The sequence below is a fragment of the Hippichthys cyanospilos genome, chromosome 8, assembly GCF_059441005.1.
Source record: "Hippichthys cyanospilos isolate Australia breed blue-spotted pipefish chromosome 8, RoL_Hcya_1.0, whole genome shotgun sequence".
Classification (NCBI taxonomy): domain Eukaryota; kingdom Metazoa; phylum Chordata; class Actinopteri; order Syngnathiformes; family Syngnathidae; genus Hippichthys; species Hippichthys cyanospilos.
In genome coordinates, this window is record NC_142376.1 from 15,628,701 (window position 1) to 15,655,000 (window position 26,300).

General features: G+C 37.7%; 1 protein-coding gene across 3 annotated transcripts in view; it reads right to left on the reverse strand.

Moving 5' to 3' along the window:
- Positions 1–936: 936 nt before the first annotated feature.
- The window catches only part of micu1 (mitochondrial calcium uptake 1), a 32,051-nt gene continuing 6,687 nt past the window's right edge, over positions 937–26,300 (reverse strand). Inside the window, exons 4-13 of one of the 3 annotated variants that reach the window (XM_088421778.1) lie at positions 25,054–25,216; positions 23,044–23,087; positions 14,361–14,453; positions 13,519–13,633; positions 12,706–12,788; positions 9,988–10,188; positions 8,415–8,552; positions 4,980–5,088; positions 1,905–1,994; positions 937–1,825 (exon numbers count right to left, since the gene is read on the reverse strand). In XM_088421778.1, coding sequence (XP_088277904.1) covers positions 1,665–1,825; positions 1,905–1,994; positions 4,980–5,088; positions 8,415–8,552; positions 9,988–10,188; positions 12,706–12,788; positions 13,519–13,633; positions 14,361–14,453; positions 23,044–23,087; positions 25,054–25,216 — 1,197 coding nt within the window. In that variant the 3' untranslated portion in view covers positions 937–1,664. Of the gene's footprint in view, positions 1,826–1,904; positions 1,995–4,979; positions 5,089–8,414; positions 8,553–9,987; positions 10,189–12,705; positions 12,789–13,518; positions 13,637–14,360; positions 14,454–23,043; positions 23,088–25,053; positions 25,217–26,300 lie in introns of all 3 variants that reach the window. The other 2 variants (XM_088421777.1, XM_088421776.1) reach the window with 2 other exon arrangements.

Below are 26,300 nucleotides of genomic sequence, written 5' to 3' on the forward strand. Positions count from 1 at the left end.
GCTCACATATCCATCTGCGCTTGCACAGAAGCCCGCGCCGTGTTGATGCGAACGCCCTGGCTTCTGGCAAAGGCAGATTTTACACAGCATAGCGGCACAAGTTAGCTGAATTGTAATTGGCTAAAAACTCCAACTTAAAACTACAACACTAGAAGGAGCGTAACCAAATGGATATGACACGAAAAGAACAGAAAATGGAGATTAATTTTATAAATAAAAAAAATGTATATTTATATATATTTAGTAAAAATGAATTTGAAATGAAATTGACTTTCATTATAGTTATTATAATTATTATAGTTTATTATGATAATGAGGTCAGGTTATGTTAGGCCAGTAGAGAAGGCCTTGTTGGCCCTGATGGCCCACAACTGCCTTTTATATCCTATCATGGCAGCAAACAGGCGATGAGCAACTTCTGTTTTGCCAACTGTCACAGATTTTGGGGGACATTTTACAGGCATCAAATTCCATGTGAGCTGATAATTGCAAAAACTAACAAAGGTTCCCAGCTTGTACATTACGCATCGCCGTTGTAGTGTATTTAATTGAATATAGGTTGAAAAAGAACTTTCAATTCATTGTATTTTTTTAAAATGTATTCATGATTTACACACCGTCCAAATTAAATTAAAATTGGGTTTGTAATTACATACTATATGGCATTGCTAAAACAGCAAAATATAATTGTGGCCTAAGTCTAGCACGGAACTGTATATTCCAACTGCAGTCTAAATGAAAATCCGGGTCATTTTGTTTCCTCTCCAGAGCCATCATTTGCCATTGTTCTCTCGTGCATTCAGTATATCATCAATGATAAAACTCCTGCATTTGGAAACTGCCTCATTTCTGCATGTTCCCTTTACAACAAAGAAGGTAAACAATTAACAGTTCAGTTTTTTTTTTAATATTTAATAAAAGGGATAGAATACCAAATAATATAAAACAATACATCTTTATTTATACCCACACATACCTATTTTTTGGCCCTTGATGGAAGTTAGGAAACCCCTGGTTGAAAATAAGTGCTGGCAGCCATGCATGCACAGAGACAAAATACATACAGTGCACAATTGCAGCCAGGAAAGAGAATCCGATTATCAACTCAAATTGGTGACAAGCTTTTTAAAAGAAAAACAGCAGCGGCAAATGGTCATGAGAAGTGGACTCTCACACCCTCACTAATTCTCAGTGCTTTATAGAAAACACAGTGAAAAAGCACATGCAAAAGAATACCAAGTTATCAAAACAAATGTTTGATTTGCATAACATCTTAAAGTGTTTCAGTGAGCAATATATTTTTCGTAAGGTTACACAAAAATACATATTAGGGTGACAAATGTCAGCCTAAAAAAATGTCAAAAGAAGCTCGGGGCTAACTATAGGGATGCTAACAGCCTTGGCTATTAATCCGCAGCAAAATATTTCAGATGGGTCAAATTGGACAAGGTTTTTAACAAATGGTCACATGCTGCACTGAGTATGGCAGCAATAAATATATGCCTATATATTTCCCATTATACAAATGTGTGTAATGCATTCATGGCAATCCTTACAGGCACACTCTGCATGCTTCGTGACACCAGAATGTCCTTCAAAGTGTTAAACAAAAATGTCTCTTAATGGCGTCGTTATTCCCACTCCCGCGTCACCTTTGGTCTCCATTAAGTCTTTGGCATGGCAAAGTCCCAGGCGGTATCCTGAGCGCACTTCCACATGGCGCGCACCAAGCGAGTGAAGCCCATGTCTTTGGGTTTCTCCAGCCCACGCATGAGCCGTTGCTTCATAATGGCGATGAACTCCTTATTACTGAGCTCGCCGTTCCCTGAAGAGAAGTGGGAGGGAGGGGGGAGCTCGAGAAGACGAAAAATAACAAGATGACTCCTTACACAAAAGTTACCTACCGTCACAGTCGAACAGGGCGAAGACCACATCGCACACGTGATCTGACAGTTCAACCTTGGCTACGGTGCGGGCCACCTGTTTCATGGTAACTGGGAAAAGGAGACCACAGATGAGGAAAACTCATTAGCGGAGAAGGCTACCATTGAGTGAACACAGTCCGATAGATATGGTAATGAGAAAGAAAGGCTGACAAACGTTGGCGTGTGCAAGTGAGATCCACTGACTGAGAGGATGATTGAGGGGGATATGAAGACACAAACCAAGGAGGTGGGGGGGAGGAAAGCCTCAGGCAGATGATAAAATGTTGAAAATCTATTTCATCTCATCCATGATATTGATGGGAACACCTCAAAAAGCGCATCAAATGGGATAGCAGAAAAGATGGAGGAGTATAAAAGTTTGCCATGAAATGAATGAAAATGATTTCAAGAATCCAACATAGACGAGTTACGCGTTTTGTAGCACTGTTGCAATTAGGTATGGGCCCATAACCGTTTTGATGGTTTGCAGAGGTGTTAAAGTCAAGGTTTCAATCACCGTTAATACTCTCTTTCAGCGGTAATGAGTGCTTTTCATTTTTGCTGAATCTAACAAAGGGGTAGGGCTGCACAATTACGCTAATCAAATTTTAATCGCAATCACGATTGGCTGCCACAATTAATTGAGCGATCCTCTGTGATATTAACATTTAAAAAGTTGGCTATATATGTCAAATCAAGCACTTTGTCATTCTATCACCAGAAGCATTTGTTTCCCATATGTTAGTATGACAAAAGTCTCTGCTTTTCTCACCCAGGATAAGCACTTTAACCTGTATAAACCCCAGTACATAGTAAAGTTAACATTTGATAAACAATGATTTAAATGACTTTTCTCTTTTGAGAATTTAAAAAAAGTTACAAATGTATGTATACAATTTTCATAGATAAGGATCTGATTTCTAGAAACTGCAATGAGTGTGTCTGTGGGGGATTCTTTTTCCTTTGCAAAAGATGATTGCGAAGGACTGAGCTAACACAACCTAACTTTACCTTTTAGCTATTGCTTCACTGGATGGTCTTTTCAAGGCTTTAGGCAATCGTTGACGGAAAAAGAGGGAATAGCGTCTGCCTTTGTCCGACACACAACGTTACTTTCTTTCTCCATGTTCTAGTTCGTAAACGTGTGCGCTCATGTCCCAGGCAGAAAAGCAATATATTACATGGTGCATTGCATTCATTAAAAAGAAACTGATTTTCTGCTTTTTCAGTTTAAGTGGAATACATCATTTCTATTCATATTTGAATAATCAATTTGAGATCTAATATTACTAAAAGTATTCGATTAGTAGCTGTTCTCAAAGTGAATAACAGCCAATAAACATGCAAATAGAACTAAAAAGCTGAATCACTGTACTTAATGGTGGAAATGCTGACTCATTGAGAAGATGATATAAGCACTACATTTCTTTGTTGATACACTAAAAAACTATTGAAACTTTAATAACCCAGCTGAGGCAAAAGCTGGTAATAAAATTCTATTAAAAAAATGCAGAAGCACATTCATTTCTTTTCCTCAAGAAGGAACACCCTAACTCCTATGACACGTGTTCTTGAATGTCTCATAGAAAAAACACATGTATTAATTTTGCACACATTCATTTTCAAAAGTTGGTGTGATGGGTTTCCCAAATCAGTTTACGTGTACATAAACAGCCGAAAGGCTGCCTATGAGCACATATCTTTTATTGATTGAAATTAGGTGGGACAGCAGTTTCAAATACATAAAACAAAAAAATTCAGATCCCCTTTAAGGTACTTTGGAACATACACTTTGCTTGTGAGTCGAAAAAAAAAACTGTGTGCATGTACACTGACCACAAAAATAACCAGGACAATCTAATGAACTCTACAGTAAGTAAGTTTAAGGGCTATATTACAAAAATAATGATAATAAAAAAATAATTAATTATCAGCTATAAATTCAAACAAGTTTATTGATGGTTGTGGCAACATTGATTCATTCCGGAAGCAATTTTGTAAAGTGAATCTTTCATAAGTAGAGCTGCTTTTTACATGGAAATAGCCTAATCTGTTCCCAGCCCCCCAAAATGCTCCCTAATCCCTTGAAATGGATATTAAATGATAAAAATGCATCAAAAACGGTAACAAACCCATAATAAATTTCATTAGTGCATAATAATCAAAAAATATCATGTAAAGAATAAATTGCCCCTAAACTCTTGAAATTAATCATATTCATTGTAGCAGTTGACTGTATGAATGCAGTTCACGTTTGCCTCGATGGTGCTGGTGTGTTGTGCTGGTGTGATGAGTGCAGAGAGAGACACCTTTTGAGGACATTTAATTAGTACGTTACTATTTTGCATTTCATTCACTCATTTACAAGTCCACAGGGGAAATAATATTTCGTTTTTGGATTATTTGAGCATGTAAGTTTACGTAGATTCAATTAGGGGTCATGCAAAGTGCTCCATGTGTGATGTCATTGCTAAAGTTCTAACTGTGCTAACAACGCTAACGTCAGACATGATAGCCCAAAGTTGTATGTTACATGCGTGCTTTTATGTGAAAATGTACAATGTTAGCCGTTCATGCCAATATTATGTTTGTTAGTTCTAAGGTGTAAATTGTTGGTGGAAGTGTGGATGAAATGAGGAAAGATGAAAAGTGTAAGATCATAATGAACATCAATGCAAAAACTACCGTCTCGTTTGTGGGCGAGCAGGCATATTCATAAATGATAAAAATGCATCACAAACCGTAAAAAATATGGTAGCCATCACGAGTTGTGATAACATATTACCTTACAGTCATATTGGCGCAAGCGCTGGTGTCTCGTGTCTCATATGAAATACCAACAACTGATTTTTTCATAACAAGAGGCGTTCTTAAGAAGAGGAATCACTGTAATACCTTTTCACAGTATAATCAAAACTTGCTAAGAGCAGATTTTGTCTTATCTTACGTTGACTCCCACTACATTGTGCTTGAGAGTTTACAGCTTTAAGAGACGAAGGAAGTGAAAGCAGCTCAAGTGTTGTGGGGACAAGGGCAAATTGAAAGCGGCTTTACCTTTATCTATGGACGCTCCGGCCATGTGGTAGAAACTCAGCGCAGTGTCCACATCGTTGACATTCTTCAGGAACGTGAAGAAATTCTCCACCTCCTCAAATGTGATGCCCTGTAGCAAAAGGAAAAAAAAACAAGGCTGAAATAAAGGTAAAATAACTGAAAACTAACACAACATGTAACCAGGCATGACCAGGTCACAGCAAAATAACACAAAGGTCATCCAAATATTGCCGAAAGCTGTGAGGATGATGCCGTTGAGCTGTTTGACACAAATGGGCAGAGGCATTGGGCATGCATGGATGAGCAGTGTGCTGAGGAGTGTCAGCAGAACAGGCCCACATGCATAATACAATGCGACTGCCACATTGCTCAAGTGCTCATTGACAAAGGAAAGAAAAACTTTTTTTTAATGAACCTACTATAGGTTAGGTCAAGATCTTTGGTGCGTTTACCAATCCCACTCATCTTATTATCTGTTGCACAATAGCATAGAATCCTAAATGCTGTTATCATGTGATGTATGACATATTTAAATAGGAAGTGATGGGATATTTTTTATTGCAACACCGGTGGGGATATCAAATCCTTAAGCACAGCACTCCATATCCCGATTTACAGTCAGGTACAGCCAACATGAAATTATTGTACTACATGGAACAAGTTGGCAATGTTGAGGCAATGTGCACATTCAGAATTGTCCTGAAACATTTAGAATCATTTTATCTTCTCCCTTTTCTCTCAGCAAAGTCGATTCATGCACTTTAAACTTTAAGATTATCTCCGTGCGAGAATGGCTCACAGAAGTAGGTAAATTGCCCCTTACGCAATTACTCTCATCAAGTCAGTTTGGTAGTTGCGTGGAACAGAATAAAGACCGTTAAATAAATTATGGTGGGAGAACAAGCTTGAGCCTGTGCTGAGTACTAATGTTTTGTTGATGGTCCTAAGAAATTGAGAAACAGGATGACAACGATAAGAAACTAGTGGAAGGCCAGGTAGAAAACCTTGATGTTTATTAGCACTTGCTATGATTTCCTATGCTCATATATATATATATATATATATATATATATATATATATATATATATACATATATATACATATATATATATATATATATATATATATATATATATATATATACATATACATATATATATATACATATATACATATATATATATATATACATATATATATATACATATATATATATATATATATATATACATATATATATATATACATATATATATATACATATATATATATATACATATATATATATATATATATACATATATATATATATATACATATATATATATATATATATACATATATATATATATATATACATATATATATACATATATACATTATATATATATATACATATATATATACATTACATATATATATACATTATATATATATATATATATATATATATATATATATATATATATATATATATATATATATATATATATATATATATATATATATATATATATATATATATATATACAGTGGGCCCCCGGGTTACGAACTTAATCCGTTCAGCGGCTACGCTCGTATCTCGGATTGCTCGTATAGCGGGCAATCCAAACCCATGTTAATTCGTGAATGCGTGCAACGCGCGCAGAAGCCTTAGGTAAGAACATCACGCTGTATACATATATTAATATTGAATCACATAATCTACTGTACAGTTTCATTAAATAACAAATACAAAGGAATAACTACTTTTACCTTTGGAAAGATGTGACTTGAGCTGAGATAAGCAGAAGTCAACACTATAAACCAGACATGCTATTGGTCTTACAGTGTCACAGTAACTTTTTCAGTCAGGGTTTTCTCTACTTCCTTCCATCCCAACCAGCTGTGCCATCAAGCTAGATAAAGGCGTTCGGCCAATAGCATATCGGCACTTCTGTGATTGACGTGTGATGCCGGCCAATAGCATCTCCGTGAGTGAGACCAGGTGACCTTAATCGACCAATAGCATATTGGCGTCTGACTGATACTGACTGATACTTATTGGCACGTTTTTTTTAAACGGTTGGAATGTATTGACATCTAATTGATTAAAACACATTTAAACCTGTGACGATTATTTGTCCTGCAATCGGCACACTTAATTTCATGTCAGCTGTTTTTCCCGACGTGAATTGAGCTGAGTGGAGGCGGAGGGGAGGGTGTGTGTGTTGTATTAACTAGGCACCATACTTATAGCTTATTCGAACATTAGCTCAATGTTGGTTTCAACTCACAGTATTGCAACAAGGGCGCTGTCCCAAAGCATGTCGGGAGGTTGCCGTCTAACATGACATGCAGTTATGTAGAACGACCATTAAACAGCACTGAAATTCCACCCGTAAAAGGATGCAGTGATTAACGCTCAATGCCAACACGGCAACGCAATTAGGCTATTGGTCTTACAGTGTTACAGTAACTTTTTCAGTCATGGTGCAAATCACGGAGATACTAAAACATCATCCTCTTATTTCTTCCTTTACCGCTGCTAGTAATTTTAGAAGCTATGTCTAACAGATAAAGTTTGCAAAGTCTTCAAAACATTCCGTTTTTCACACATTTTCTCTACTTCCTTCCATCCTGTCCCATCAAGCTAGATAAAGGCGTTCGGCCAATAGCATATCGGCATTTCTGTGATTGACGTGTGACGCCGGCCAATAGCATCTCCGTGAGTGAGACCGGGTGACCTTAATCGACCAATAGCATATTGGCGTCTCCTTGACTGGCTGATAATTATTCGCACTTTTTTTTAAACGGTTGGAATGTATTGACAATTAATTTAAAAAAAAACACACATTTAAACCAATGACAATTCTTTGTCCTGCAATCGGCACATTTAATTTCATGTCAGCTGTTTTTCCCTTTAGCTGTACAAACACTACACTTAAATGGTAATATATTTAGACACCGTGAGTGAGACAGTCAGTGTGACGTTGTAAGACCAATAGCGTTCACGTTACTGCCACAAGTATCTACTGATGATTGATGATGTCGCTACTATTGATTTTATTGACACAATTAAACGAGAACATTTCCACATACTCAATGGCCGGCATGTCGAATTGCTCGTAAGGCGAGAGGTTCGTTCGTAAGCGGAGGACAAAAATCTCCCTGATCCACGCTCGTAAGGCGAATTGTTCGTAAATAAGCCGGGGGCCGACTGTATATATATATATATATATATATATATATATATATATATATATATATATATATATATATATATATATATATATATATATATATACGGTGTATATATATATAAGAATGCCCCATAGGCTGTCACATTAGCTTCCATGTGGGGCAATTATTGAAAACACAAGCTTAAGGGCTATTCACTTAAGATGAAGACATCAATTAAAAAACACACACACACACTCACACATGAACGCTACCTGTGCATCCTTAAACATCTTCTTCAATCCCTTCTGCATCTGCTTGAGTTTACGAGACTGAACGCCGCTGTAAGCTAGCAGCATACCACCAAACTGTCTCTCAGAGATCCGTCCATCCACTGGATCATTTCGCTCAAACTGGAGGGGGGAGCGCAAGAGAGACTGATGAGAACCGAGTGTGCGGTGCACGAGAACAAACAAATTAACAGGCTGGCACAGAATGATGGTAAACTGTAAATTCTGGTGTCAGACTTCAAGTTGAATCAGGCCCGGATATGGAACGGTGACATTAAATCTCGGTGCGCGTTTTTCACAAAGTTCCAGCGAAGCGTGTCTTAGCAATAGTGGACCTTGGCTCTGTCAGGTCAATCCTGGCGATTTATATCTGTGGCAGGTTGACAGCCACACGGCAGCCTTCTTTCTTTGCCTCAGAATGTGCCGACCTCTCAAAATGCTAATTCACTACATAAGGGGCAGCTTGTTATTACGCAAACGATAAGACAGACAGCAATACTGGAAGGGCTGATCATTCAAACCTAAATGGAGCATCTGCTTTTTGTTAGGCTAGAGTCCAAAAGTAGCCTCTCTTGACAGGAAAATATAATTTAGGATCATTTATACAAGACTAAAAAGACTCAACATAGGAATTAGAAATTCCATAATGCACACCGACTTTTACTAGGGAAAACAATTCCGAAACCAATAACTGAACGAGGTTCAAAAAAGGATGGTGAGTCAGTCAACCCCTTGTGTATGATATTGATTAATGCTGCACTATGCAGGATTTTGATCAAAATATCTTCATAAAAGCCGTATTTGACCATTTTTGACTCAAACATCTCAGACCTAGCAGACTTTGGCTGTTCACAATGGGTAGTCCTGCTAGCTTCTGGCAAATAGCCTAGACTGGATTTTGGTTAGAATTTCCCGACCTGTCGGCGGATAGGACGTCATAAATGTGCTGGTGTTAGCTCAGTCACACAGCCTCGACCAGGAGCTGGTACTGTATTTTTGCTGTCATGAATTCTACATTATCTCAGAAGAGATCTCCCCGGATACCCACAGTTACTCACTGGAAGGCTTAAAATAAATAAACAAACAACTAAATAAATATATAATAAATAAATACATACATACATACACACAATAAAAAGGAAAACCCATGACAAGTGCCACAAAAACCTTGAAAGTTGAGAGCGGCTGTCAGCTAAATAACACTTCACAATATCTTGTTGACTGATTTCCTGCAAAAGTGCAGGAAAAAAATTGTTTTCTGGGGAGGGTCTCTAAATACCAAATACACAATGATAGGTTTACAAACAGTAATAAAAAACATTTCGTAATACATGCATCCAATTACTCAATATATAATAACAGATTCTGAAGTGGTCAGTTTCATATTGACAGGTCTACTTGTTACTTAGGCACAACCCATGCTGATAAAATCATGTTGACAACATCAAGTTGTGGCAGCGACTATGAAAGGAGCAGCCAGCTTTAGATTGTTTGGATAGACATCTCCATTTTTCCCTCTTAAGCCATCTAATAAACTGCCTCAGAGTAATCATGTTACCTCCAGCTTAAGCACGTCATGCTGCAGCTTTCTCTGAAACTCCAGGAAGCTGCCGATGGTAAGTTTTCCCTTCAGGTCTTCTCCAAAGAAATAAGTGGTGAGTGCTGAGCTGCAGCCAGCTGTCTTTAGAGTGTTTCCTGTGGTGGAGCGATCGCGATGTCTCATGCCCATGCTTGTTTGAGAGCGAATAATGCTCTGGACCTAGAAGATTGTGAATGGATGAGGCCAAATGATAACACTGAAGGACAAATGAGAACACTGAAGTCGCTTTCTGCCATGCAATTAGTCTAACCGTCAGTGTCTGGAGTTAGCAAAAACAGAAATACACATAAAATTTTTCACTTTTTTCACATTTTGTCTTGTTAGAGTCTTATTCCACACTGTATTAAATTAAATTCTTAAATTCTACACACAATACCTCATAATGGCCTTTTTTTTTACATTTACTGTACATAAGTATTCACAGACTTTGGTTAATACTTTGTTGATCCACCTTTGGCTGCAGTCCTCAAGTCTTTTTGAATAAGATGCCCCAAATTTGGCACACCTATCTTTCGAAAGTTCTGGCCATTTTTCTTTGCAGTAATTCTCAAGCTTTATCATGTTGGATGGAAGACATTTGTGCACAGCCATTTTTAGGTCTCGCCAGAGATGTTCAATTGGGCTGGGCCCTTCACAGAGTGGTTCCAAAGCCAATCTTTTGAGATTTTGGCCATTTCGGGCCATTGTCCTACTGAAAAAAATCAACCTCTGCTCAAGTAAAAGGTCAAGAGCACTCTGGAGGAGATTTTCATCCAGGATATCGCCGTATCTGATAGTCATTCAGGTAGGTGCCTTTAAGCAAATTCCTGATGGTCTGCCAAGTTCCTTTAATTAAGAAGTGGCTTTTATTTGGCAACCTTACCATTTGGACCTGACTGGTGGATTGCTGCAAAGATTTTTGTTCTTCTGGAAGGGTCTCTTCTCCCCACAGAGGTATGTTGGAGCTCTGACAAAGTGAAAATCAGGTTCTTGAAGACCTCCCTGTCTAAGGCCCTTGTGCCCTGATAGCTCAGTTTTGACAGCTTGTCAGCTCTAGGAATAGCTCTGCTGGTTCCAAACGTCTTCAATTTACAAAGGATGGGAGGCCATTGTGCTCATCGGGACCTTCAAAGCAGCGGAAAATTTTCTGTATCCTTCCCCAGATGAGCGCCTCAAGAAAATCTTGTCTTGCAGGTCTATAGTCAAGTCCTTTGACTTCATACTTGGTGTTAGTACACTGACAGGAAAAGGTCAACTGTGGGACTTAAGGCAGGCGTGTGCCTTTCCAAATCTTCTCCTATCCACTGAATTTACTGCAGGTGGACTCCAATTAAATTGTAGAAACATCTCAAGGAAATACATATGATGCACATGAGTTCAATGTTGAGCTTTATGGTAAAAGCTGTTAATACCAAATTTGGGGAAGGGAAAAAAAAAACTAACTTTTTTCATTGTCATATAGGGGTAATTTACATGGAAGGGAAGCAAGGGATTAATTTAAAACAATTTGGAATGAGGCTATAAGAAAGAGTGCTCAATGTGTTGACCTGAATCAACCGCCTTATGTTTTTTGGTATTTAGCTGGTAATAAAATAAAAGAACTTAAAAAATAACCTCACTATGTTGTTTTACATTGAGAGCTGCTCACACTCTATAGGAGCAAAAGATTATAAAGTAGATAATCGTCATGACCATGCTACCAAGAGACACTTCATAATAATAGTGCATGAAGGCCATTCATGTCATACATTACCTGTTATGGGTTAGTTTAACAGTATTTTGAAGCTTTCACAACGTTTGGCTGCTTTATTATAATACAGTGGCTTGACAGGCAGTGCATTCACATTTATGTCTTATTACATATTTGGCTCAAAACAAAATAAAATAAAAATGAAAAGCAGATCTTGTCCCATAGTTACTGCCCGGTAAACGTGTCTTCTATTCAGCCTGGGTCATTTTTATCTTCACTGTCTGAAATGAAAAGCGATGAGGACTGAAAGCCCTTATAAAGCTAAGAGAGTCAGACTCTCTCACTGCAGTTGAACAAGATTCGTGGCAAAGCCCAGATGTGTATTTTAATCCATCTGGTGTTTACTAAACAGATATCCCTGCAAAAGAGGAACTACTAATTTATCATATTGGTGCTGAGCTATATTTGCCACCCATCACTGGTTGTTAGGATATCAACAACGGCTCCTTACAGATATGCAGGTGTCTCATCGACTCCCATCCCCCAAGAGATTGCAGACCATTGGCTGATGGAAAGGCAGGTCTCGGGGATAACCCCATTAAAAAATTTGAGTGCCCTTGCAGTTGACAAAACGTCACCAAGTGAAACGCTGTAAATACTTTACAAATTCACCTTATTTGTATACACACAATTTATTGTACAAAAAAAGACCACTGCATCCATCTGTCCTCTGCTCCTCTATAGTCAGAAGCCCTTTTAGCATTGCTGTAAAATGCATCAAAACGGGTTGACATATTTCAAATATGAATTTTATATTTTTTTGTTCATTTGAATTTAGAATATCCTCTAAATAAAATGTTATTTCCTTCAAGCTGTAAAGATCGAAAATGACCTCATTATGTTTTCTTGGGACAAACTTGTGAGCTTGCAGACTGCTCTTATCTTTTATGTGTTAGTGTGAGACAAGCTTATACAATGAATGTTGCTGATGCTGATCCCGGACCAACCTGTTCAAACTCCTCCAGGTCTACCTCTCCATCACCGTTGAGATCAAACATCTTAAAAGCGATCTCAAAGTTCCTCTGGGGAGCTGGAGACCACAAACACACACAAAAGGAAATGTGTTCTGAAACTGATAAAGTAATAAACAAGTGACATCACACTTAAGCAACCCAGAAGATGACAAAATAGTCCAATACAGACTTGCATCGCGGTACACATCAACTGCTTCATATTTAAATCATCCTTCAAATTACCTCAATGATTCTTTAACAGATAATCCCTAGCCTCTTGAGTCAACTATCATCTATGTGCAATAATTTAAAAAAGTAAATGAATACTGCATGTCGTGTCCTACATTAAAGTACACAAGCAACAGAAATATTTCCCATTCTATCTTATTTCACATCATTAGTTAGTACAGTGGTGTTATGAGATATGAACTTTTTTGTTGTGACCTTGCTGAAAATTCATAACAATCATTTTTGAAATCATCTTTCCCTATTGAAAAGGATGAGTGCCATTAAAATGTTTCAGAACCTTAAAATGTTTTTTAAAATGAGACATGGTCCAGATTTTATTTGATAAAAACAGAGTACTAACAATGAAATACATTTATTAGAGTAAATGAGTATGCACATCATAAGGAGTAGTACAATATAATTCAGTCCTATTCGAAAGTGGGTGGGAGAGAGGGCAAAATAATGTTCTTTCAAGTAACCATTATTTCACAGTTATGATATCAAAGAAATAGCGTTTAAACTGTGAACTGTATGGAGGCTTTGAGGAACCTTGTGTCAAATGAACAAATGTGTACTTACTGGACAGCACGGTGGTAAGAAAGATGTAATCAGAGAAGGAGATGAGTCCACATTCTCCCAGACTGTAAAATATGCTGTCTTCATCTGCAAACTTTTCCCTCTCCTGGGCGATCTTCTGCTTATGTAACGCCAGGCAAACAAAGAAAAACATATTAAAAGTGTATTTTATTCAGAAGGGGACAGCTTTCACTGGCGTGTCTATGAGATTTACCCCCATAACAACCCTCAAAAGAAACTGAATCCTTTTTTTTTTACAGAACAGAGGAGAATCAGTGTGCACTGGACTGAATACGATATGGTGATCAAGTCATGCAAGTGCTGCATACACATGAGGCTAGACAGGCAGGTGAGGTTGGTGGTGGCAAATAATTAGTGGGTGTACAAACTTTATACTGTAAACCAGGTCATACTCACAGTGTGAAATTGACATAACAAGAGAGGAAGCATCACAAGAGCGCAGCACAAACATAAAAACTATTGATAAAAAAAAAAAAAAAAACATCTGGAAAACAAATCAAAAGGGTATTATTACACAAACAAAGGGATTTTGGTTTCGCGCACACAGATATTTATACAAGGGCGCGCACACACACGCACACACACGCAAACACACGTACACAAACACACAGAAGGTAATTCATGTTTTTTCTGTTAGCATGTGTATAATTACAGCCTTGCATGAGAGTGTGAACTAATCACATGCACACTCGGGTGAATAAAAGGCTAAATAGCCGGAACCCCACTAAGTTTACGGCTCCACGATACAAGAGTGGACATAAAGACACCGCATGCCTCGGGAAGAGGGAGGTCAGGGGTTGCACACTAAGCCCTGGTGGAGTTACCTCCGTCTGTAAGAGGTCCATTTCAGAGGAAGAGGAAGGATGAGAAAGAACTGTTAGAAAACAGGACACAGCCTCCGCTATCTTAAGTAGGGTCTTGAATGATAAAGACACACACACACACACACACACACACACAGACACGAACGCACACACACCTAATAAAAACAAAACATTTGGTGCAAAAATAGAATAAAAACGATAAGAATTAGAGCCACAAAATACAACAAGTTTATCATTTGGTCATGGCATACGGAAAGTCACAAATCTTATTGCATGACACGAATATCAAATTGTCCAATGTACAGTGGAACCTCAAATCAAATGATTTATATCTACTAAAACTTGGAAGTTTGACATACATGCTTTGATGAGAATGTGTGGCAGCATTTTTGCAATGACAGCAGGACAAGCTGGTAATAGAAGAAGAATGTGATGAGAGAAAAAGAGTATCTTCCAGACATCACTATGCATTAGAAAAAGCTTCAGCGTTAGACAAGTTGCAAATGTTGAGTCTTACTTTCTGATTTGTGACTGGGTGGACTTTCAAACTTCTGTGACTGAGCATCTGTTTAAACTATTTCTCAAAGAGATTAACGAGGTAGACTGATATATATATATGCATCTCACCATAGCTGCCAACAAACTCCTGACAATATTATTCCGTTTGTGATTAAAAGGTATTACAAAACATTTCAAAATTTTGGAAGACAATGAAAAGATTGCATCATGTTAAGTACCGCAAGAGTTTAGAATGCATTTTGAAGGGTTCACAAAATGTTATTTAAAACATTTGAAAATGTGATAGTTTACTGAATAACTGATTTTATAAAATATAATTATTTTCAATAAGAAATCAATTTTGACACAAAAAAAACTCGACATCACAGGTTGGGTCTTTGAGATTCCACTGTACATTTTAAAAATGGTATCAAATTTACAGACACACATTCATATTTTTAGGGCTCTCCTTTGGGTGAGAAAACACGACCAGATCCATCTCTCACATTACTGACTCCCAACTAATTTTTACAATTTAAAAAACAGTATGACATGACACAATGAACACATTACAATACAGCAGGCCTGCGGCTTGAATTCATATATGGAAATCGACGGTTTGATCTGGAAATGGACGAGACTTGATCTGCAGGACTGTTGATCACACTGCATTTATTGTACCTAGGCCTTTCTAAAAATAATGTAAATCTCTGTCTTTCATACATGCAGACTACAACAATCTTTAAGATTGGTTGACCAACATTTAAGGTGGAGATAGAGGATAGAGAGAAGGAAATGCAGTCAGAAAAAATCCTAACCATTACTGTCAGTTGAGAAAATAAATAGAGATGATGATTTTGGGTCACATGTCTACAAGATTGCACATTGTTGAAGGAGATACGCTGATGCTGCTCCACTGATTAAAGAAAGGTTTTCGGTATGACTGATTTTTTTTTTTTTGGAAGTACAATACAATACAACTTTAGTCATATAATGTTTTCACAACTCCAAAATGTTTTAAAATTGAATCCAGTTTTTTAAAAGTTCCGGTAACTTAGAAATTGCAGGGTCTATAGTTAGCTGCAGTTGTAGCATAATCTCAAATTACTGATTCGCAAATGAAACCCTCATTCTAGTATTCTCAGTAATGAACAGATAGCGCCTCATTTGACAGAGCATGCCTACTCATGGGTGTCAACATCACAGCTGTCAGAGTAAAACTCAGCATGCTTTCCAAATAAATATCAGTGCTAAGCCAGTCGTGTGTTCATACCAATCTCTATGCATCAAACTAAGATTATGGCTTCAAGAATATGATGAGAGCAACCGACTAGTCAAGGCACAAATACAGCTGTGGCAGAGCTGCTGACGATGCTGTCAAATGAATCACAGTTATATATAACCATACAACTCTGAGAGAAGGTCGAGAGCTTGGCCAAGGCTAATCTCTTCTTGTTTCCTAGCAGCCTGAGCACTGTGCTGCACATATTTGAACTGAATTCAGAAGTCCAACAAATTTGACTCATCATTCATGGAGCGCTTGTATAGCCAGTAGCTTTCACGCCGATTGTCTCTTTCCCCTCATTACACAAGTCCACTCGAATGCTTTCTAAGAACACTCTTTTGAAATGACATTTTGGCATTCCGTTAACATGGATAGTCAATGTGTATGTTCTGAAGTCTGCTGACATATTTAAAAACATTTGAGCTAATCTTACAAAATAGACTGATGACAGTGAAATGAGGGGTGGATATTTATGTCATTTCTTTTTTTAAATATTTATTGAGAAGCAGTTATTGCAGCCCTAATAATTCATATGTACCATCTTAATACACGTCTTAATCTTAACATCTTAACCATCTTAACAAGTTAACAAAGCTATATGTACTATTTTTACTGTATCTTTTAAAGGGCCTATATCATGGTATTTTAAGCTTCCCACTGTTAAATATGTGCAAATAAAAGATAGAATCTTACCTAGATGCATTGGAAATTCAATTTCTTATGAAAGATGAATTTTTGGGCGGCTGGATTTCTAACCAGGGAGTAAAATGGCTTATTCATTGAAACCCAGCCTCTCACTGTGTAATTGTTGCGCCCACTCCATGAAGTTGTTCTAAAGCAGACTTCCATGACAAAACAACAACAAAAAAAAGCTAATCTTGTAGGGATCAGTAATAGGAGTCAGAGGCGGAGTGAATGAAGAAGCCAAAAATAGGTGTTTTACTGATAACAAAATTAAATCAGGTGCATCGGGAAACCACTACTCAAAACAACAGTTCAGCTCACGGGTTACTTCTTTACTACAAACGTTGATTGTCTGGCTGTATGCTCCCAAACACACATTTTCGCCACTTCAATTTTTCTACACTAAAACCTTTGTAACTGAAGGGATGCTGTTTATTTTGGCCAACTCGATCCAAAAATGTTTCCTCCTCCAACCCTGGAATTAAAACAAACGTAAAAACAAAGTGCTCCTTGAATAAGGGGGGCATGTATTTAATCTTGTGCAGGTGGTGTAGAGGCGGTACGAGGGACTGCTATTGTCATAATGCCTCTTGCAAGTTATGTTTATCTGCTTGGGTGGGGCGACGCTGAGAGAGCAGAATAAGCAAGAAATTCTTAGAAATGCACCAGAATTAAAATAACAATTTGGGGGTGTTTAGGGTGAGAAACTGTAATATAGTTAAAGGCATCAAAAAGATGAATTTCCATGACATGGGCCCTTTAGGAATAAGTAGTTTGATTTTATTTATATTTAAATTAGCTTTGTTTTCTTAAATTTACATTTGTAGATATTGACACGTTCCATTTGCCTGTATCGTAAAAGGTTTGATGGGGACAATTTGACAAACCAACTCTCTTTATCTATTATAGTGTAGTAAATAAGGGTTTACGTTTTTTTTCTGTAGAACTTCGAGTGTTATTAATGTGAGTAGAAGCTATACTAAGGTGTGTGTCCACCTAAACAAAGCTCTCCATCCAAGCACTCAAGAACACGCTAACATGACATGATTATATCTGAAAAGATAAGCTTTGACCTCAAACCTATACAAGTAGAATCTATCTCTTCGCTGACCTTGACAATTATCCAGAATAAATGGTTGCATGGGACGGACTCCATGAAGGTGTATGTGTAGCTAGAGAACATTAACTGTCTGAATCATGTCCTCAGAGAACTTACAGAACAGGCGTACTGTTAATAGCTCTTGATTATTTTTGGAACACAATTGAAGAATTGCTCCTGATGCAGACTGTTCAGCCAACAAATGTCGGTTGCTGAGAAATAGCAGCTGCCTCACAAGACAAAGGAAAGCCCTCAAATGATCAAGTGACCAAAAACCTTATATACATCAGGAAGGGCATACATAGAGGATGAAAAAATTAGAAATGTAACCATTTTTAAGTGATATTCATAGACAAACAAGGAGTGGAAAACAGTGAAAACATGGAGATAGGAATAGCTGTTTAAATTAAGCCCAAGTGGAGGCCCGCTGGAACTTCCTGCAAAATCAGAACAAGTGAACACAAGAACAGCACACACAGATACTGTACATACATACTTCGAGTAACAAGTGTCCACTACCAGAGGATGTGTATTTTCATTCAGAGGGCTACATATGGAACACTTTGAAAAGTAATTGTACATATTGTAATTCCTGACTTTAGTGACTTAAACCATGCTCTTCAGGCAACATGCAGTAGTGACATCTGACCAATCCAAAAGGTGAACTGGTGGAGGCTACCAAGCACATCAATTCAGCCTCAGTGATAGCCAACAGAGCCATTTCCTGGGTCCGAAAGCACCTGTGTTGTCCCCATGCGCAGAAAGAGGGCGCCACCACCAACTACTTTCTGGTAACAGAGCATGCTGAGGAAACGAGCATGGGTGCGAAACCAAAGCACGTAGAAAGCGTGTGCTCATAACTCTTCAAAACTTAAAATAAAAAGAGATGCAGTAGAAACTTATCGATAAAGAACAAGAAACGGAGATTGAGTGCAGAGGAACAGCTGCAACGCTAGGATTTATAAATGAGTGTTAAAATGTAAACATTTGTCATTCATTACAGCATCTATCTACAGGATTTAAATTCAGATTTTTGTGAGGGTCAATTTTTTCTCACTCAATTCTGCAGCAAAAGAGTTTAGTAATTCTAAGAGAAATAAAGTGAAAATTTTAGATTTAAACAATTTATCGAGGTTGGTATAGCAGACAACTGACACAAAAAGCACTGGGGAGATTATAAATGGCAAACTCAAACACTTTCAGTTAGTATAATGTTGAAACACGAGATAGTGACAGCCATTGTGTGTCCTCATCAGTGAGTGATACACATCGACTTCATTAATAAAAGAGATTTTAACCTAACTGACATGCCCCAGGCATGACAGAGTTTATCCAGATCTTTTACAGTACTTGTATATGCTAACACTGCATTATCTAGTCATGTTTTCCAAAGGCATTTGGAAGTACATTATATCCTATTCCTGTTCCGATAAGCAACCGTGCACCCGCCACCTTAAATGAACAGATGCAACATTTGGTAATGGACAAATTATATTACACATGCACGAATGAATAGTGACTTTGTTACGCAACTGCAGTCAGATTATTTGAACAAAAAATAATGTGCTAGATTAGTTGTTACAGTAAAAACTGTGTATTTTTGAGTAATGCATATTGTACCAATGTACCTTCAAAGAGACAAGAATCTCCTATCATTTGTCATGCCAATTTCTATTGCTATTATTGTTGAGGTTACAGAAGACTCACAGTAGTGCAGTCTCACAACTTCAACCATCACAAGCATCAAGTAAAATTAACTATTTACCTCCAAACTTGCACACAATAACATTATAGATAGTTGGATTTTAAATTTCTTCCAAATATATTGAGTAGTTCCTTAAGCCCCTATCCCACTGAGATGTGAGCATTTGCAAGTGTTGATGATTGTAACAAATGAATGTTCACATCAGTTATTTGACAGGGTTTGTCCAAGGTTGCAACTGTTCTTGATGATGTTAAGACATTCTGAAACAGTCTTTTTAATGATTGATTTTTGATTTGAAGGATTGTTTCATGTCACGAGTAAATTTTAAACATGTTAAAAAAAATTCTTGACGTGAAAAACAGGACTATTTCAGAACAACTACGTTTGTTTCAGAATATCTTAAGAGCACATTAAGACCAATTGCAACCGTGAACAAAACCTAACAAGATCAAGAACAAGAGCCGTCACCTTCTCCGACACTCGAACATTCATTGCTGACTGGGGTAAGCTCTTTAGAAATTATTATTATTAAAATTGCATAATTCAACATTCTGAATTGTTCCATAATTTTGAAAATGTTACAGTATGTGTCTTGTTATAATGTGATAACTTCCTTTAAAATGAGCATATTTGTAAAAAAAAAAAAAAAAAATCAAAATGGAATTCTGCAATATTGAAGTTATACTGTTTTTCCCTGATTTGAAGATCTTTCTTAAAAAAAGATTTTAATAGATCTTCTATTCATGCTGATGATATGGAAATATTGAATAAGAACAAATAGGTTAGCTATTCCCCTGCACTAACAACAGTGACTATATAGGCTGTCCACATTAGGAGGAAAGAAAGTATTCTCAAAAAAAAAAAAAAAAGGAGAGGCATATGTGGACTAACAAAACCAAGAGGATTAGCTAATAAATACTAAGTGCAGCGATTCATTCAGGTGCACGCATGCCACTGAGCACACACCCCATACCTGCCAGAAGTCCTGAAGTGGGGGAGGAGCAGAAGCAGGGTTGGGGCAAGGGCGACAAAAGAAGCAAGGTGAAAAGGACGGGGAGGTTTTGAGTGGAAAATGAGGAGCAGCAGATGGATTTATTGGGGGGGGGCGGGGTGGAGGGCAAGACAGACAAGGTGGAGGGGTTTGAGGAAGATAATTATTCACAAAGAGGGGAAGAGAGAAAATGGACGGATTACTTGTTATGAGAACGAGACGTAGACAAAAGCATGATCAAGTCAACAACAGTAATAAAAACGGTAGCAGCAGATTACAATTTTAAACTGGTGGCAAAGTCACCCACATCAACACGCTGGGTGGAGAAGACGATGGACACAATGACGAAGCGTGACTGTTACGCAAATACATAAAATCCTGTTAATACTTTTAGAATAGCACCTCTCTTCGAGCAGGAAAAAAAACAAACAGTGAGTCAGTATACACATTAATTGTTCAGTCGCAGTCACACTGGGTGTGTTGTGTTTGGCTTGAATGTGGGCTAAAGCAAATGAGCAATAAACGGAGGGACCTTTTGAGGTGCACATTACACCCATGCTTACTACGGCAAATCTTGTACTTGTTTTTATTATATTTTATATCTAATGGAAATTGATAAGGAGCAACATTTCCAAATTCACTCCTCTGCCAATGACAAAAGCTTCCATCAAAACAGCCAAATCCCAGCTAAAAATTTCCCTATACCCTTGAGTTACAATGCTTCAGGACTCAAGGCCATGGCCGTTTCATCTACGCTTAATTTGGCTGTTGGCTCTGCCAGCTCTTTGGCCACACTGGAGGGGGAGACAAAAGCTAAATGCTGTATCAAACAAATCCATGTGGACAGAAATTTGTCTAGCAAATACAAGCAACGCATGGCCTGCAAAAAGGAACAAAAGAGGCAAAACAATGAGCATAGTGTATATGCTGAGTGTTGCACAAACTACAGAACTTTCCTTTACAGTTAAGAATATCACTGACTCTTTTAGGTATTTACCAGGAAAAAAAGATTGACTTAAAAACACATGAAACAAGAAAATAACAGGTAGGGATTTAAAGATGTTGAATTTTTAACTTTAAGAACAGTGGTACATTGACTTATAAGTGCTTACATTTTTGAGCCATTGACTGACCAACTGACAAGACTTTCTAAAGCTCCAGTGGAAAAAAGGGAGCAAATTTAAGGTGTGTGTGTGTGTGTGTGTGTGTGTGTGTGTGTGTGTGTATATATATATATATATATATATATATATATATATATATATATATATTTTTTTTTTTTTTTTTCTTTCTGTAAAACAGTCCTTCACAGGCGAGTTTGTTTGACATATTATGAGACCCTTGAAAGTGTGTGATCAGCTCCTGCAGGTTAGAAAAGCCCTCTTAATTCCCTGCTGCCAACGTTTGTGGTGCAGAGGACAGAGGGAGGTACTAAAGTAGAAAGATAATGCTCCTTTATGGCACAAGACACAAATCAAGTAATGTTTGTGGCTTTCGGCTAATTAAACCTTCAAGAAAAAAAAAAACTTTTTTTTTAGAAATTTGCTTACGTGTTTTCCTGCTGTTTTTACATTTTACAACAACGCTATTTTTCTTCATTTAAAACATAGCAAAGGGCGGCTCGGTGGAGCGGTGTATTGCACATCCGCCTCAGAGTTAAAGGGACCTGAGTTCAAATCCACCGGCCTTCCTGTGTGCAATTTGCATGTTTTACCCGCGCCCGGATGGGTTCTCTCTGGGCACTTCGGCTTCCACCCACACTCCAAAAACATGCATGGCGTAGGTATTGGACAAACTAAATTGTACATACTAAATAGTAAATGGACTTTCACTTATATAGCACTTTTCTATCTTGGGTACTCAAGTATGCAGCATCAGGAGCAATTGGGGGTTCAGTGTCTTGCTCAAAGACACTTCGACATGGTCTTGTTGGTCGGAGGATTTAACCCACAGCCTCTCAGCTGGGAGACGACCACTCTACCATCAAGTCATGCCACCCCATAATACCCAATACTAAGTGTGATTGGGTGTGCGAATGATTTTTTGTATCTGTGTGCCCGGCAATTGGCTGGAAACGGGTTCAGGGCTCCTACCTACAGCCCGAAACCAGCTTTGATAGGCACCAGCAAGCCTGCAACCCTTGTGAGGATAAGTGGCTGTCGAAAATGGATGGTTGGATGATGAAAAACATAGCAAAAAAAAATTGCTGTTTGTAGAGATAGCCAACTTAGTGCCAAATTAAATTTTAAAATATATTTTTTTTTTATTAAACCCTGAAGTGAAGGCACCACTGCTACTAAAGATTTATATTAAAACAAAAATGAAAGACCCATACCATGACCAAAAAAAAAAAAACAACCCCTACAACTTTCAAAGCTACATTTAACCCGTCTCTTTATGACTAATGAACCCCAATCTTACCTTTCCATCATAGCGTTTCACAATAAACTGGTCGAGCCCAAGATCTAAAAGAAAAAAGAAAACAAATACACTGCCACATGAGAAGAGACACTCTAGTTACAAAACATGATGCATTACACTGTGACATACAGCAAATGGCAATAACATTATTTTAGCTCGAGAGATCCCTGACATGCGCAAGGGAATAATAATGTTCATCAACAAACCATTTCCACAAGAGTAATTATTTTTAATTTAAGACCTGTGATTAATCATCAACACTTCTCTCTGAAAACATTTCTAGACCGCAAGGACTGTAAAATAACATAAATATATACCGGTAATCATATGGAAAGTTAAAAAATGTAATCAAAAGAAAGTTTTTTTTTTTTAATTGTCATGTCACTCAAGCCACGTTTCCACCACATAGAACACTTCCATTTCACTTTGCTATTATATAAGGCTTGGAGTGGTAAATCATAATTCCATCACAGAGAAGCAGAGCATTTGCTTGAAAAGATAAATGTGATATATGAATACAACTGACACTGTCATGGCCTGTGATTTGGTAGACTGGCACGTGTCATATCGACACATCTTCAATTCCGTGCAGGAGCAAATCTAGTTTGCTGCGTTTTGGGAATTTGGTAGACCGCAGTGCGCATTTCTGGGCATAGCGGTACATAGAGAGGCAGCGCATCTGACATTTTGTAACAAAGCGTAGACTGCCTGATGCATAAAAAGCAATGCATCCTAAATTTCATGACGGCAAAAGTATGTGTTTGGGATTTTGGCAGACTCCACTTTGCCTCAATAGGCATTGAGGAGCAACTGTATTCCACGTCCAATTGTGCAGCTTGAAATTTCACGACCAAAAGTAGTAACATTTTAGAGCACCTAAAAGCAGGTCTATTTCAAGGCGCAGTTGGTCTAACGCCAATTTGGTGGATTTGGGCACAGGGAGACACTTTCAGCTCTGGGGACAATGTGTAGTGCATTCGTTCATAAATATTACCTCTGAATCATTCTAATGCAGGGGTGTAAAACTCATTTTTGTCGCGGGCCATTTTGTAGCGAGAACTTCCTTCATTGGGCCGATAGGTTGAGGAAACCAAGTCGTTTTTAAATGATCTCATAGTATTATTACTGTACACAACAAATTGATGGCTTAGTTGTTTTGAAATCAGAAGTAAAGCATTCTAGTTTGTTCGTTTATTGTTTATATTACTGTAACAGAACAAACCAAAAAATCTCAACTTTATTTTTCATTATACACAACAAGCTAGAGTTTAGCAAGGGCCATGGAAACCTACATGATTTACATGATTTGCTTTCGCGGGCCACATAAAATGACGTGGCGGGCCGGATTTGGCCCCCGGGCCTTGAGTTTGACACCTGTGTTCTAATGAATTAATTGAACGAATTACAGTATAATCATTGTTATCTGAAATATTTTTTCCGCTTACAGTGTGCCTTAGGAGGACATTCACAAGAGCTGTGACTTGCTCTCAGGCCAATTTGACAATGTCTGCTCAAGGAGGTCTACTTGCAGCTCCATGTATACGTACTTTGCGCACTTCGATCACCCTGACAAGCACATTAGTTTTGACTCGAACGCATCCCCTGGATGGCCAGGGGGCTGCTCTGATTGCACAACTGTAGCCGGTGCTTTACCCCAACCATGTCAGTGCCTTGTTGACCGCCAGATCTGCGCACCAAAATAGAGCCCAAAGAGTGTAAATGACTGTGATGACACACATAGATTTTCTGCTATCTTTACGTTCCACTTTTTGGTGTTCAAAATAAATGAGAAAATGTGATTATATGTATCAAATGGAAATACTTATATTCATGAATGCCGCACATGATTACCATCTTTTATAGGCTTTGGCTTGAATGCAGGATAAACAGGGATTCACCCAGGGAGAACCCATGATTTGAGCAGCAACAATAGAAGATGCATAAAACATCAGAAAAGGGCTAGTTTTTAATCTAAAATTCAGCGGTGATGTTAATAGAAAAATGTCTTACTCTCTGGCTGCTTCTCATTTGGTGTGATGGAGCGTATGAAGTCTTGAGGCGTCATGTAGACTTCAGCATCTCCATGCTCGCCGATAATTTTTAAGGTGGCAAAGTAGCGGAAAATCTTGTCTGGTGTTGAGTAGGCCCGTATCCTATTCTCGTACTCCATTACCTGCCAAACACAGTAAGTAAACGACTCTCATTTGTTGGATGAAACAAAAACACAACTGTGAAGTTAGTCATTTTTTTATTTGGCAACTATGTTAAAAAAAAAAAAAAGCTAATTTGATTATTTTGAGTAAAATGTGAATAAGTATTTTTTTAATATGTGTGACAGTCATTAGCCCATTAAGGTTTGCTTTGAACAAACTATGCCTATTTCTGGGGAATACTCTATTTCAAATTGGAGCAGCATTGCAGCACATTTCACAATGCAGCAGCTGTTTGGGGGCACAGGCTGTTTATTTTTATTCTACGTGACACTGAATGACTGAGTGGACTACTTAAACAGTGTGGAGAAAAAAAATGTTTTGCTTCTCTCAAAAAGATTTGCTTCTCTCAGGTTGTAACACACTCTGACTTGGATTAAAAAAACAACAATGAATACATGACTCAGCGTTGGTTACTATTTAGCAGACATAAAATTAGAAGATCCAAGGAAAGAAAATCGAAGGTTAAACGAACAACCGGTATGACTGAGTTGTTGGAAGACAAAGATGACAGAAGCGCCTTGGTAGCACAGAAATCGCCCTCATGCTCCGGGCGACATCTCACTGATTCCTACTGGTTGAAAAAAGATTTGTTCACAAGAGGATTCATTCTTTTTGCTTGCACATTCCATCATGTAGCTTGTGTGTTCAAATCCAAGTTAACTAAATTATTTTTCATGATTTGTATGTATGATTTTTTTTTTTTTTTAAACAGACAGTAATACATTTTTAAAAATCAAATTACAAACTTTGATAGTGAGTTATGTTGTGTATGACAGCATGGGCAATGTTTTTTGCAAACTGCTGCTTAATTAAAAGGGTGCAGTGAAAAAAAAATAGCTTGATCTCCATACATTTCATGCAGCAGAATCTTGAGACTTTCGCATCATTTTTTTTACCCATAAATCCCCATTCCATTCACTGATGTTCCAGAAAAAAAAACAAGCTGTAAACAGCAGAAGCGCACTTAATTTTCTTCTGTCTTGTCACCAGCCTCCTAATTAACAGCCCTGTTGTTGATGACGACAGAAATGCAAGCTGATTAGC